The sequence below is a fragment of the Leptopilina boulardi genome, unplaced genomic scaffold, assembly GCF_019393585.1.
Source record: "Leptopilina boulardi isolate dan_hultmark-lab unplaced genomic scaffold, ZJU_Lbou_2.1 LbouV2_179, whole genome shotgun sequence".
In the NCBI taxonomy this organism is placed as follows: Eukaryota; Metazoa; Arthropoda; class Insecta; order Hymenoptera; family Figitidae; genus Leptopilina; species Leptopilina boulardi.
The window spans coordinates 1,696,980-1,710,762 of NW_026137728.1; the positions used below are offsets into that span (position 1 = coordinate 1,696,980).

Here is a 13,783-nt window from a genome sequence, read left to right on the forward strand (position 1 = left end):
ATAATTATTATTATTTTTTTTCAATCGAAATTTTGTAACAATTTTTTTTTTTTTTTAAACAATATGTTAAGCTAGATTCAAGCGAGAAAAATTAACAATGAAAAAAATTAATATCTAAGAAAAGTATATATATATTATATATATATACCTGAGAATTTTGAGTGTTTGAAAGAAATGAACAGATATAAAATCCTAGTTTAGGTACTATCAATATTATCTTTCTGTAAATATTATTCTATGCTTAAATTGCTTGAGAGAATTTTTTTTTTTTTTTTTTCAAAAAAGAAGTGCTATTATACTCTCGTCATTTTTTTTTTTTTCATCAAACTTCAAGACATTGTGTCACATTTTTTCGTTGTTGACAGAAAAATGTACAAAAAGAAAATAACGACAATTATTAAGATGAAATAATAAAATGTGGTCCGTGAATTTAAAAGATTTTGTTTTTCAACAAATAAATTAAGGTAACGGACCTAAATAATGAAATAGCACTTGAGAAGTTTTTTTTGTGTTTTACAAAAAAAAAATATATATATTGGTATAAATTTTCCAATAAATCTTGTATTAACTGTAAATTTTTTTTCATTAAAATTTTAAACAAATTTTTTATATTTTTATTTTCGTTTTTTTTTTCTTGCGTAAATTATAAAAAGGAAAAATAGAAAAATAAAGGAATAGAATGAAGTAGAAAATAAAAAGAATCACAATTTCCGAAATTGAAAGATATGATTTGTTTCAACTGTGCGATATTTTAAATAAAAAAAAATATATATATATATATATAATAATAATAATGTAGGTCAGTTTTTACAAATGAAACAAAAATAAAGTGAAATTATAATTTCCATTAAATGTTTTTTTTTTTTTCAATTTAGAGATTGATGAGTAATATTTTTATCGATGAATACAAAATCGTCGAGGGACAATGAATTCAGAAATTACTATTTCATCGAGGAAATTCATGTATATTTTTTTGTTCATTTTAATTTTCGAATAATTTTGATTTCATTTTTTCCTATTATTTATTTTTTAATTTTATATAATATTTATTAAACACAGGAAATCGGTGGATAATTTTGATACTAAATCTACACGAAGAAGTTCAATTAAAAGTGAAAATGAAAAGGCAATAATTTTTGCCACGCCGGATATTTTAGAATTTCGTAATTTTCAATTGAAGAAAACTTATAAGGTAAATTATATATTCCAAAAAGAAATACGAATTAAATCTTATATTTTTTACAATAAAATAATTTTTTTTTTTATAATAAAATAATTTCATCTTTTAGTAAAATAATTTCATCTTTTAGTAAAATAATTTTATCCTTTTGGTGAAATAAATTGTTTTATTACAAAAAGAAAAAAATTATCTCAGTAACGAAATGCGAAATTAAATTTTTGTTACGAAACATTATTTTTATTTTCAGAAAATTGTATCATTGAAAAATGTCAGTTCAAATTTGGCGAGATTTCAATTGGAGAGGCCAAAAAAGTCGAGATTTAATATTTTTCTTGAATTTGGAAATAATAAAAAAGGATCAATTGCACCGGGAATGTCGGCCAAATTAATAGTGTCATTTTATTCTGATTTTTATCAAGAACCTGAAGAGAATATTGTTATTCGAATTCAAGGAGGAAAAACAATTGTATTATTTGTTCATGCTTTCAGAGATCCTCCAGTTTTACAAGGTAAGTTTTTTTTTTTTTTTCATTCTATTGTATTAATTTTTACACAATTAATTGAATTTTAGTTCTTATTAAAAAAAAATATGTCATTAATTACTTTAAATTGTTTATAACTCACTGAAAATTAATTATTAAATATTGGAAAACATTTTTGAATTTTTTTTTATTAAAAAAAAAAAATTTTAATTATTCTTTGGTTTAATTTAATAAAATTGTAAATAAAATAGTATATCTTTATTAGAAAAAGGAAATTTAAACTTTATTAGAAATAAAATTTTTAGGAAAAACAAAAATTAGAAAATATTTTATATCAAAGAAAACATGAATTTGAAAAAAATTAATTAAAAAAATAAATTTTAAATATAAAAATAATTATTATTAGGTGTTAATACACTTTATCACTCATGTTTTCAATCCGAATCAACGAGCACGACAGTTTCATTAAACACTACAATGACAATTGATCAAGAATTATTTAATCGCAAAGAGGTGAATATTAGAATTTATAAAAATAGAATAAAATAATTGTTTTTCAAATATTTATTATTCAAATTTAAATGTAATTCAATTTTTAAGCTCAGTTATTAGCAGCAAAAATGAAATCACAATTAAATTCTTCAAAGGAGATATTAAAATTCAATGTGACAGCAAATGAAATAATTTTCACCGCTTATTTTGAATGTGGAAAATGTTTCATTGGTGAGATGGTGAATATTCCAACAACAATGAAAAATACTGGTGAAAGTGGAAAATTTTTTATCATCAGTGAAGTTGATTGGTCATCAATGAAAATTGAGGTTTTTTATTTATTATTTTTGTCAGTTTTTATCCTTTTTTTATATTATTGTTTTATTTTTTGAAATATTTTTTATGATTTTTTTTTTATATAATTTTTTTCTATTAAATATGATTTTTGTTTATTATTTTAGAGCAAAAATTAAAATGTTTTAATTTACATTTACAGGATGTAACAAGCGACAATATAGTTTTAACACCACCATTCGCTGTTTTTCCAGCTTATTTTATTCTACAAAACAATGAAGAAATAACATTTCAATCTTTATTTTTTCCATTCACTTATGGAATGCAGGTAGAAATATTTGAAATAAAAAAAAAAATGAATTTAATTTTCCTTTTTTTTTTTTTTTTTAATAGAACTATTATTTAAACGCCAGGTGGACAAATATTTTATTATTGGAGACAATTGTTCTGTTCAATCAATCGAAATAATAGGAGATGGAATTATGTTTGAAGAAAAATTTATTCTTTTTGAGGTAAAAAATTATTTATTAATTTTTTTTTTACAAGTAACAAAATTTATTTTACATTTTGTAGCAAAATCTCGTGCCTGAAGTAAGTGAAGATATTATCACAAAATATTGTGTCGAATTAAATTATGAAAAGTCGAAAAGAAGATTTGAAACTGTAATTGAAATATCTAATACAAGGTAAATTATTGTTACAAAATTTTTGTATTAATTTTTTTTTCATTTTTTTCGATGAATGTAAAATTTTGTTTTTTTTTTTTTTTTTTTGACAGTGATATAATTATGCATTATCGTTGGGAGAATCGTGAAGTAAATGAAAAAAATGATAATGAAGAAAAAAATTGGGAAAATTTAGAATTAAATGAAATTTTCATTGATCCAAAAGTGGGAATTTTTCAACCTCATTCGTTAACTTCATTTTTGATTTTTGTTGAAACTGATAATTTAGTCGCTGATGAATATCGTACAGTATTGCAGTGAGATTTATTTTATTTTTCCTTATTTAATTTTTAATTTCATTTTAATTTAATTTTTTTTTTTTTATATAATTTTAAATTTAATTTTTTTTTATTTTTATTATTGTTAACAAAAGTAATTTTTAATTTTAAATAAACTTTATACAAATTTAAAGAAAATGATATTTTTAGATTATGTATCGAAGATATTCCACTGTCAGCAATTAATAAAAATTTAAAATTACATTTACAAAATAGTGTAAATAAAAGAAGAACGTGTAAAGTTGTAAGATAACTAAATTACAATATTAATAATTAGTAGAAATAAAAATATTTTTATATTACTTTTTTTTGTATATTAATAATTTTTCTATAAATGTATATTTTAAATTTAGAATCTGTGGATAATAATCGATATTTTTAATACAAAAATACTTTCTTTTTTTTTTGCAATAATTCCAGACCGTTGATATTTTTATTTTTGACATAGAAATCATAATTCAAGTTTTATTGTCTGAATCTTTTGAAAATAAAGAGACAAAATATTATGATAAAGAAATAAATGCAAATTATTATAAATGCAAATATTCAAATGAAAACGAACAATTCTCATGTGTTGAAAAAAATTGTGACAAATTGACAAAATCAGTAAATGATTTTTTTTTTAATTTTCTTAGAAATTTATATTTTGAAATTAAAATTACGTAATTACAAAATTTTTTCTATAAGTCTAAAAAAAGGAAAACTTTTTCTTTTAGTTAAGATCAATAATTGATTATCAAAATTCAAGAGGCGTTCAATCAATAGATTCAATTTTTTTACAAAATGAACAGCAAATCGCCGTTTTAAAACCTGCAAAGTTTGTGAATTTCTTTATTTCAAAAAAAAATTTTTTTATTTTTATTTGGAATACATTTTTATTTTTTTAATTCTCCAATTTTCAGATCACTCTATAAAGGAATGAGAGAACAATTTTCAGTAATTTTACGAAATTTATCAAATCGACATATAATTTTTGAATGGGGTGACATTTTTGGCGACGATAAATATAAATTAAATGTAATAATTGAACCAAAAAGGGGTACAATACGTCCAAAAAATATAAAAATAATACAATTATATTGTGAACCAATTGAATCTGTAAGAAAGTGAAAAAAAAATTCTAATAATTGATAAAATGTTTTTTAACTTTAATTTTTATTAATTTCTCTATTTTTTTAATTATTTATATATATAGGGTTGGATTTCTTCATTTTTCATACCATGCTTTTCGGGAAATATGAATAATTTAATGACAATGAGAATAGAATGTTTTGTAGAATCATTCAATGTATCGTTTTTATTTCCATGGAGAAATCTCGAGAGTTTATTACCAAGTGATGAATTAATAATTGTTAATTGGAACAATAATGGCAATCAAATTGAATCTGATATAAAAGTAATGAGTGAAAGTTAAAAATTTCTTTAAATTATTTATCATTTTTATTTTTATTTATTTATTTATTTTTTTTTTTTTGAGAAAAAAGTAAAAATAATTTAATTAATTAAGATTCTATTTTTCGTTTTTGTTTTAAATAATTTATATTTTTTTCTTTAAGAAAAAAATAATTTAATTGAGATTCTAGTTTTCGTTTTTTGTTTTAGATAATAAGATACAGAGATATTCAATTAAGAAGTGAAAGTTTTACACCAGAAGAATTTGAATCAACAGACAGTGAAATGGAAAATTATTTAGAGGAAATTTCATTGGGAAGTATAAATGATTATTGTTCTCTCACTTCTTTTTGCGAAAGAAAATATAAATGGACAGAAAATATGATTATAAAATTTAGTAGACTTTCTCTTAAAAAAGGTATGATAAATCCAAAAAAAAAAAAAAAAAAATATTGAGAAACATTTTTACAATATTTTTCAATTTCGAAAAATTTCACTATTTCTCTTTTTCTAATTACGACAAAATGTTTTTATTTAAATGTTGAATAATTTATTTTCAGCTGAAAAAAGAATTTTTTTAATTCAAAACAATACTGCTATCGAGACGAATTATTCAATAAATGTAAAAAATTTCTCCTCTCTCGAAAATGAAAATGAATTCATTGGTAAATAATTGTTTTTTACATTTTAAAAATAAATGCGCCATTTTTTTTAATTAATTAAAAATTTAATAAAATATTAATCCAATTACTAAATAAATAATAATTATAAATAAATAAAAAAAAATTAGAATTTTGAATTTAAATTAAACTTAAAATAATAATAATAATTAATTTAAATTAATAATACAAAATTTTTATTCAGGTTTTCAATTTTTTTTTTAATTGCTTTTAATCGATTATTAAATATAAATACCATTTTTTATTTTTCATAGAAAAAAAATAAATGTAAAAAATTTTCTAGATGAAAATTGGGATGAAATTAAACAGCACGAATGTGGAATTGTTGTACTCACAAAACCTTCATGTGGAAAACTTGATCCTTTTGAAATAAAAACAATTTATGTTTACACCTATGCAGATACCTGGGGAGAATATAATGAAGAAGTTTATATTAATATCGATGGTCTACCGCAATTTTTATTTAATGTACAAATTCAAGTCGAGGACTTACCAGTTTTGTATCCAATTTGTAGAAATTTACTCTGGAAACGTCCAGTTCTGAGGTAATTTATTAATTTTTTTTTTAAATATTTTTTTCCTTTTTTTTTTATTTGTACCTTTTATTTCTGAAATATTACAATATAAAAATAAGAATAATTTTCTTTTAGTTACTTAAACATTATTTATTTTAAAAATTAAATTTCAATTTAATTTTTATTTCATATCAAAGAAATTAATTTTTTTTTTCTTTGAAAAATTTTTTTTCAGATTTATGAAATACGATGATTGTTTAAAATTCAGATCCCTCGCTATTGAGAATACAAGTTACATTCCAATAATTATTAAATGGCATTTATTTCGAATTGAAAATGATTCATTTATTGAAATAAGGCCATTAAAATTATTTCTTCATATTTTTACGCCATATTCATTTTTTGAAAATTCCAAGAATGAATGCAATGAAGAAAATTTAAAATTTGAGACACCTTTTATTAAATCTTCTTTAGAAAGATACGAATCAAATCCAAGTTTCAAGGAATTAAATCGTTTTAATTCTTTGACTTTAACTGACAGGTAAAATTAGATTTAGAATTTTTTTTTTTTCCTTTTAAGAAATTTTCGTACAAAATTTGAAAAAGGAAATTATACTTTTTCCAATTATTTTTCCAGTTCGTCAAGTTCAAAAATGACAATATTATCAGAAAATTGTAGTACTATTGAAAAAGACAAGTCACAAAAAGAACAAATAGAACTGTCTGTGCTTCCAGATTTTAGCGAAGTTGACGAGAGACTTTTGAATGTAATATTTATTTTATATTTCTTCAAGCTTACAAAAGAAAAAAAAATGCGTTTTCGTACAAAAAAGTATAATTAATGTGCCATTCCAGGAGTTTTTTAGCACTTTTCGGAGTAACCTTTCCAAATTAAATGAAACATTTTTTTAATAATATTTATTAATATTAAGGTCCAAAAAAACCACTTTTTAAGTAAAAACAATTGTTTATTTAAAAAATACAACAATAAATAATGCAAAAAATTCACTTTTTTCCTGCAACTCCAAATAAATTGGTTTAAAGATCAAAATTTTCCTTATTTTTCAAGCTTTACTACCGCACAAGAAACATAGAGTCCGAGAAAATATTCAACTCACAATTTTTTAAACAATGTTTGTTTACTTTTTTGTATTTTATTTACTGTGAAACGTCTGCTAAAGCTGCGCGCGACGTTTGGAAGTTGTCGCTTTCCTTATTGAGCAGAAGCTCATTACACTAGCGTAGTAGAAAGCATGTTGTGCAAAAAGTGAGGTTATGTTGTCATTAAACGAAACGTAAAAATTTCTGGTTATCACATTGAATGGTTTTTAATTATCTACTTTGCAGTAAAAAATCATAAAAAACATTTTTGAAGGATGAAAAACCTCACTTTTCACACAACATGTTTTTTACTACGCTAGTGTAATGAGCTTCTGCTCAATAAGGAAAGCGACAACTTCCAAACGTCGCGCGCAGCTTTAGCAGACGTTTCACAGTAAATAAAATACAAAAAAGTAAACAAACATTGTTTAAAAAATTGTGAGTTGAATATTTTCTCGGACTCTATGTTTCTTGTGCGGTAGTAAAGCTTGAAAAATAAGGAAAATTTTGATCTTTAAACCAATTTATTTGGAGTTGCAGGAAAAAAGTGAATTTTTTGCATTATTTATTGTTGTATTTTTTAAATAAACAATTGTTTTTACTTAAAAAGTGGTTTTTTTGGACCTTAATATTAATAAATATTATTAAAAAAATGTTTCATTTAATTTGGAAAGGTTACTCCGAAAAGTGCTAAAAAACTCCTGGAATGGCACTAAATATATATTTTTTTTTATTAATTATTTAGAAATTTCTTAAAATATAATTTTAAGTATTATTATTATTTTTATTATTAGATTTTAATTAAATACTTTTTTTTATTTTGCATAATATTTTCATGATCATTTTTTTTAGATACAACCACGAGAATTATTTATTCCAGCTAAGGAAAAACGATTTATCACTGTCAATTTTAACTCTAATGTTCCATTTAATTATTACAATAGTAAAATTTACTTTCAAGCTCTAGGATTTATTAGAATTTCTCCAAAGCACAAGTATTTAATTTATAATTTTTTTTGAAGAGGAAAATATAACGAAAAAACAATATTTTTTCATTATTTAATATTGAATTATGTAAAAAAAAAAAATAATTTGAATTTTCATATTTTGAAAGAAAAGATAAATGTTATTTACGAAGTGATGGCTGTTCAATTTCTCCGACTATCATTGACATAGAAATTATAAATTTAAGACCATTTCTTACTATTCTCTCGCCAAAATCGCAGATGCTTTTTAAATTCTTTGCTAATGAATTTGGAAATGGATTGAAAGATAAGAATACGTAATTTTAATTTTCATTACAATAATTTAATTTTACAAATTAGAATTATTGTACTTTCAAGGAAATTAATTTCATAATTTATTTATAAGATTTGTTTGGAAATATTTAAATATAATAATTTCATAATAATTTCTATTAATTTGAAAATTAATTTTATTGAAAAAAATACATAATTATAAAAAAAAAATAAATAAATAAATTATAACCAGTTAATAATACTTTTATTTTGAAGAATTGAAAAGCAAATTGTTTTAAAAAATGAAAATCAAGAAGCATTGAATATAATTCTCAAGATTGATTATCCATTTCGTATCAAAAATGTGACAAATTTTGCAAATAAATTATCAACTAATTTATGCTTACAACCTGGAGAGAGCATTGAAGTATAAAAAATAATAAAAAAAAAATATTAAAATAAATTAGTTAATTAATTCAATCAATTCAAATCAATTAATTCGCATTATTATTAATTAATGTTTATTTTTTAAAATATTTTTTAACGTAATAAATTATTAATTTTTTTAATTAAATTAAAATTGAAATTTTGTAATGTTTTTTTTTTTTTTAATTAAATTAAAAATATATTAAATTATGTAATAAAATTTTTTTCATTGGAGAAAAAAATTTTTTTTTGTCTTCTAGACTCTAGTTGCCTGTACGTTAAATGACAGAATGATTCATGAAATAGTCAAGGAGAATGAAAATTATAATGACTGGTTAAAAAGGATAAATACAAACTTATTAATTTGTTATTCTGATGGATGCGTACAAGTAAGTGTTATAAATTTACAATTTACTTTATTTTTAGTGTTTAATTGTATTTATTTAATTACTATAATAATATTTTATTGGTGTATTATTAATTATTATTACATTCTACTAATATTTTACTATTTATTATCCACATTATAAAACTAATTAAAATATTTGTAATTATTTATACTAATGTAAATAGTTAATATTTCATTATTATTATTATTATTATTATTATTATTATTATTATTATTATTATTATTATTATTATTATTATTATTATTATTTAATTAATAAAAATTCAAAATTATAAATAATTTGTTTGAATTTATTATTTATAAAAATACTAAATTTACGAATTTCTTAACAGGAAATTGAACTTTCTCTACAAATTTATCTTCCCTTGATAAAGCTTTCCACAAAATCATTAAATTTCAATGATGTTTATATTGGCAGTAGTAAAGAATTATTTCTTACAATTGAAAATTGTGCAGGTATTTATAATTATTAAATAAAATTTTCAAATGATTTATTCATTCAAAAAGTAATGATATATTTTATAAATATCAAATAAATATTTAAATGTTCGTTAATTTTTTTTTTTCTCTCTCTGTCCGCAAAAAAAGTGTGGGATCAAGATTTTCAAATAGAACAAACAAACGAACAGAGTGAATTTTCAATTTTTCCCACAACTGGCATTTTATCATCTGGCAGTAAAATTATTGGACGAAGTTTAAAAATTTCCATAATTTTTCAACCAATGTAAGTATATTTTTCTGAATTATTTAATAATAATTACACAAGAAAATGGTACACTATGTTTTAATAAAAAATAAGAATTTTCAAATAATTTAAAAAATTAAAAATTTAATTTAATTCTAATTAGAAAAAATGAAACAGTAAATGAATTTCTCAAAATTACAACCAGAATATCAGGATATGAATTAGAATTTGAAATTTACGGTCAAGGAATTTCCAATTAATTCAAATATTATATGCTAATATATTTTGTAAATTTATGTAGGCAAATAAAAAAAAATTTAACTCACCATTAATGAATTATTGTGTTTCTTTTTTTGTAAAACAAGCAATAAAAAATCCAATACAATCACTTTCGGGACCAAATCGAAGTAATGAATCAGATTCCTCAATTGTTAATCCATCGATATTAAAACCTGTAGTACCATAATTTAAAATGTTCATTTGTGAAATTTTATTTTTTATCGATTGTAATTTTAAAATTGGAAATTTTTTTAATGCCCATGCAACAATTTCTTCATTTTCTGCTAAAGTAATTGTACAAGTACTGTAAACTAAAGTTCCACCAGATTTAAGAAGTTCTACTGCCTGTAAAAATAGAAATTTTTTTTTTAAAACTAATTTTTTTATTGTAATTAATTAGATTTTACGATATAAATATATTTTTAAATAAAAAAATTTATATTAAATTTTCTTTTCTTGTCTAAGTAGAAAAAAAAAAAATATTTTTCCATAAAGATCTTCTCACTGCTTTTTTTAATTTAAATTTTTATTTAATTTTGGAAAATTAACACTATTTACTTTAAATAATAATTTGATGATTTTTTTTTTTTATATGAAAATTTGGACTTACAGTGAAAAATAAATTTTTTTGCAAAAAAACATGGGAATTAAGCTGTGAAATTGTGATTGTATTGAAAAATTGTGGCCTCTGTCCCAAAGCACTACATGGTCCATCCAATAAAATACGATCAAATGTTTCCTTTAAAAAAGGAGGTCCCTGTGAAATTTGTCTTTTTTCATCGACATTTATTAATGCCTTCGTTGAATCAAAACAAAAACAATGAACTTGATTTGCATTAAAATTTTCACAATGTTTCTTTAAGCCTTGTAATTTGTTCTTATTTTTTTCGAGTGCTATTAGCGTTCCCTGGATGAAGAAAAAGACAAAAATATTCTCATAATTTTTAAATTATTTAAAAAGATAGTAAAAAAAATGATATAATAATAATATAATAATAATAATAATATTAAATTCATGGCATGAAATTAATACTGTAATTTTAAATTACAGGCCTCGGATCGACTTTGAGGGGCAAAAAAAGTTGTTTTAGTTGACTTACATTCAAAAAAAAATTTCTTAATAAAAATAATTCTAGAAGAATATTATCAAAAATTTATTCAAATTTAAAATTTTAGTAGTTTTTAGTTATAAAGGTCAACAATATTTAAGGCAATAATATTCAGTTTTAAACAGATTTAAATTGCTGTATTTTTTTTTTTTTTTTAATTTCTAACAACAATTGAATTTTAGAGTTTTTATTTGAAACTTTTTTAAATAATTAAATTTTCGAATTGTAATTTTTAGAGATAATTGAATTTCAAAATATTTTTATTAAATTTCAGACAATAATTAAATTGATTAAGATAATTGAATTTTTGAAGAATTTCATTATAATATTATTGAAAATAATGAATTTAGCATTGTATACTAAAAAAACGTATTTTGTTTAAAAATTTTGTAAAAAATGTAAAGAAAGTCGAGAAAGTCGACATCCTATTAAAATAAGTCGAAAGAAGTCGTAATTTCGAAAAAAAAAAAAAAATTGGAAAAAGTATAATCTAAGGCCTGTTTAATTATTTATATTAATTTAATTATTATTTTAGTTATTTCTAATATTTCCTATTTATTTAATATTTCCCAAACATGGGAAACCAAAAAAAAACATAATTTTTCAAAATCTTACTTTATTTTTCATTAAAGCAGAAATGTGTGTAGTTTTATGACCTGGAGCAGCACACATATCAAGAACAATTTCTCCCGGTTGAGGATCCAAAATTCGTGAACAAATAATTGATGGTAAATTTTGAAGTAAACACGAGCCAATTTCAAAGTTTTTATCATTTAATTGTGGAAGTCTCGACACAACATCAATTAATTTTACAGCAATACCACTAAAAAAAAAAAAAAAAAATTCTTATTTATTTTTTTTCATAAATAAAATTTAATTCGTTTTCATTTTATAATTTAGAAAAAATTTATTATCATATTAAAATATTAATTTCGTTATTACCTCACATTTTTTATTTCATGTCCAAATAAATCGTCTCTGGTCAATTGTATAATTCCATTGCCAAGAAAAAATTTATTTTCATCGGCATATTTTTTAACAAGACCCTTTTTACAATCTTTAACAATATCAGCAAATACACTAACAGTTTCACCGACATTTAATCCTAAATTAAAATTATTTTTTTTTTTTTAATTTGTAAATAATTATATAAAATATATTTTTTTAATATTTAATTAAAATATTTTAATATTTAATAAATAAAAGAGAATATTTTTTTTATAAAAAAAAAAATACCATGAGGCATTCCAATTACACCAGGTGCAAAAATATCAGCTCCTCGAATTACAGCTTCTCCACATTTTACATCGACAATAATTTCTTTCGATTGAATTTCTAAATTCAAATTAATCTCATCATTCCAACAATTAACGACAATTAATTCTGGAATTTTTTCAAATAATTTAATTGTCGGTAATTTACGACAATGTCCTTTTGTCTTGTTTTGCTGTAATAAATAAATTTAAATAATTATTTTTTATTCAAAATAAAAACTAATTATATTATTTAAAAATTTTCTATTTATAAAAAATAATTAATTATAATTAATTTTAACGCATTTACAATAAAATTGTAAAATAAAATTTTTCAAATTTTTTTTTCCAAAATATAAAATAAAAAATTATATGTATATAATTAAATTTAAATATTTTATTTTATTGCAATTTTTAATATTTGTAATAATAAAATAATTTATTAATGTAAATAGAATAAGAAATTTTTTTTTTTTTTTTGTAAAAAATATGAATTTACATTAGTGTTAAGATAAATAAAAATAATTGAAAGAAATATAAAATAATAATTTAACTTACGCAATGAAGTTCATTTTCTATACAATTTGTTATTTGTTTTGAATCAGATAATATTGTATTAACTCTATAAACAATATTTTTTGGCGCTGAAATTAACCATTTTTTCAAAATCATCAAATTCTCCTGTAATTTAATACAATTATAATTTCAAAATATTTGAAATCGAAATGTAAATAATATATAAAAAAAAAAAAAACTTAACCTCAATTTCCGAAACATTTAAAAACGTTCCATCTTTTTTTACTTTTTCAAATTCCTCTCTAAGTTTTTTTTCTATATCATCATTTTTAAAAGGAGTATTAATTTCATAATATTTTTTCTCCATAATTTATAAAAATAATAAATTATTTATAAAAAAAAAAATATATCTACATCAGCAGTTAATTAAAAATTTTTTTATAAAATAAATTTTACCAAAATTTAAAACTATGAATTTAAAATTAATATTATAATTGTATAATAACAAAGAAATAAAAAAATAAATTTAGAGAAAATATTGTATTTTTAACACATTTTAACATAATGTTTAAACAAAAGATCTTTGTCGGGCTTTGATCTCAACATACGAAACAATGGAACAACGACACGTGTGTGGATCGGTGGACCTTGAAAATAAAAATATAATTATACAATAATTAATAATAATTTTAAATATAAAAAAAATAATAATTTCTATAAAAATGATTT

The 13,783-nt window shown here is 20.4% G+C and overlaps 3 protein-coding genes across 4 annotated transcripts; 2 read left to right on the top strand and 1 right to left on the bottom strand.

Annotated features, from left to right (window-relative positions):
* The first annotated feature begins 873 nt into the window (after positions 1 to 873).
* Positions 874 to 3,461, top strand: LOC127277769 (uncharacterized). The gene is made up of 9 exons (XM_051299131.1): positions 874 to 963; positions 1,060 to 1,192; positions 1,428 to 1,689; positions 2,069 to 2,175; positions 2,268 to 2,483; positions 2,651 to 2,776; positions 2,862 to 2,960; positions 3,022 to 3,134; positions 3,227 to 3,461. Exons 1-9 carry the CDS (start codon positions 926 to 928, stop codon positions 3,432 to 3,434), a joined length of 1,302 nt encoding a protein of 433 aa, XP_051155088.1. The 5' UTR covers positions 874 to 925; the 3' UTR covers positions 3,435 to 3,461.
* Positions 3,462 to 3,880: 419 nt separating this feature from the next.
* Positions 3,881 to 10,192, top strand: LOC127277770 (uncharacterized). Its single transcript, XM_051299132.1, has 16 exons — positions 3,881 to 4,057; positions 4,168 to 4,268; positions 4,354 to 4,549; positions 4,647 to 4,847; positions 5,054 to 5,261; positions 5,404 to 5,508; positions 5,807 to 6,068; positions 6,274 to 6,579; positions 6,676 to 6,805; positions 7,992 to 8,134; positions 8,254 to 8,421; positions 8,654 to 8,804; positions 9,064 to 9,192; positions 9,545 to 9,668; positions 9,801 to 9,936; positions 10,061 to 10,192. The coding sequence occupies exons 3-16, from the start codon at positions 4,370 to 4,372 to the stop codon at positions 10,155 to 10,157; spliced, it is 2,340 nt and encodes a 779-aa protein (XP_051155089.1). The 5' UTR covers positions 3,881 to 4,057; positions 4,168 to 4,268; positions 4,354 to 4,369; the 3' UTR covers positions 10,158 to 10,192.
* A 31-nt stretch (positions 10,193 to 10,223) lies between these two features.
* LOC127277803 (tRNA (cytosine(72)-C(5))-methyltransferase NSUN6) lies at positions 10,224 to 13,680 on the bottom strand. 2 transcript variants are annotated; one of them, XM_051299188.1, is made up of 8 exons: positions 13,511 to 13,677; positions 13,299 to 13,369; positions 13,097 to 13,219; positions 12,522 to 12,732; positions 12,228 to 12,390; positions 11,901 to 12,108; positions 10,787 to 11,083; positions 10,224 to 10,521 (listed from the first exon to the last, which is right to left on the bottom strand). In XM_051299188.1, the coding sequence occupies exons 3-8, from the start codon at positions 13,208 to 13,210 to the stop codon at positions 10,234 to 10,236; spliced, it is 1,281 nt and encodes a 426-aa protein (XP_051155145.1). In that variant the 5' UTR covers positions 13,211 to 13,219; positions 13,299 to 13,369; positions 13,511 to 13,677; the 3' UTR covers positions 10,224 to 10,233. The 2 variants fall into 2 exon arrangements, with proteins under 2 accessions (XP_051155145.1, XP_051155144.1); XM_051299187.1 differs by having other exon boundaries at positions 13,299 to 13,680.
* Between the last annotated feature and the right edge of the window lie 103 nt (positions 13,681 to 13,783).

Bases quoted from the DNA above. Each gene is read 5' to 3' on its own strand.
- LOC127277769 (XM_051299131.1), top strand. From the start codon at position 926: ATGAATTCAGAAATTACTATTTCATCGAGGAAATTCAT. The intron at 2,777-2,861 runs GTAGAAATATTT...TTTAAACGCCAG, and splicing joins CATTCACTTATGGAATGCAG to GTGGACAAATATTTTATTAT. The intron at 3,135-3,226 runs GTAAATTATTGT...TTTTTTTGACAG, and splicing joins ATTGAAATATCTAATACAAG to TGATATAATTATGCATTATC.
- LOC127277770 (XM_051299132.1), top strand. From the start codon at position 4,370: ATGAGAGAACAATTTTCAGTAATTTTACGAAATTTATCAAATCGACAT. The intron at 8,135-8,253 runs GTATTTAATTTA...ATATTTTGAAAG, and splicing joins AGAATTTCTCCAAAGCACAA to AAAAGATAAATGTTATTTAC. The intron at 8,805-9,063 runs GTATAAAAAATA...TTTGTCTTCTAG, and splicing joins AACCTGGAGAGAGCATTGAA to ACTCTAGTTGCCTGTACGTT.
- LOC127277803 (XM_051299187.1), bottom strand. From the start codon at position 13,421: ATGGAGAAAAAATATTATGAAATTAATACTCCTTTTAAAAATGATGAT. The intron at 12,391-12,521 runs GTATTTTTTTTT...ATTTTAATTTAG, and splicing joins TGTAATTGGAATGCCTCATG to GATTAAATGTCGGTGAAACT. The intron at 11,084-11,900 runs GTAAGATTTTGA...TTCTTCATCCAG, and splicing joins CTGCTTTAATGAAAAATAAA to GGAACGCTAATAGCACTCGA.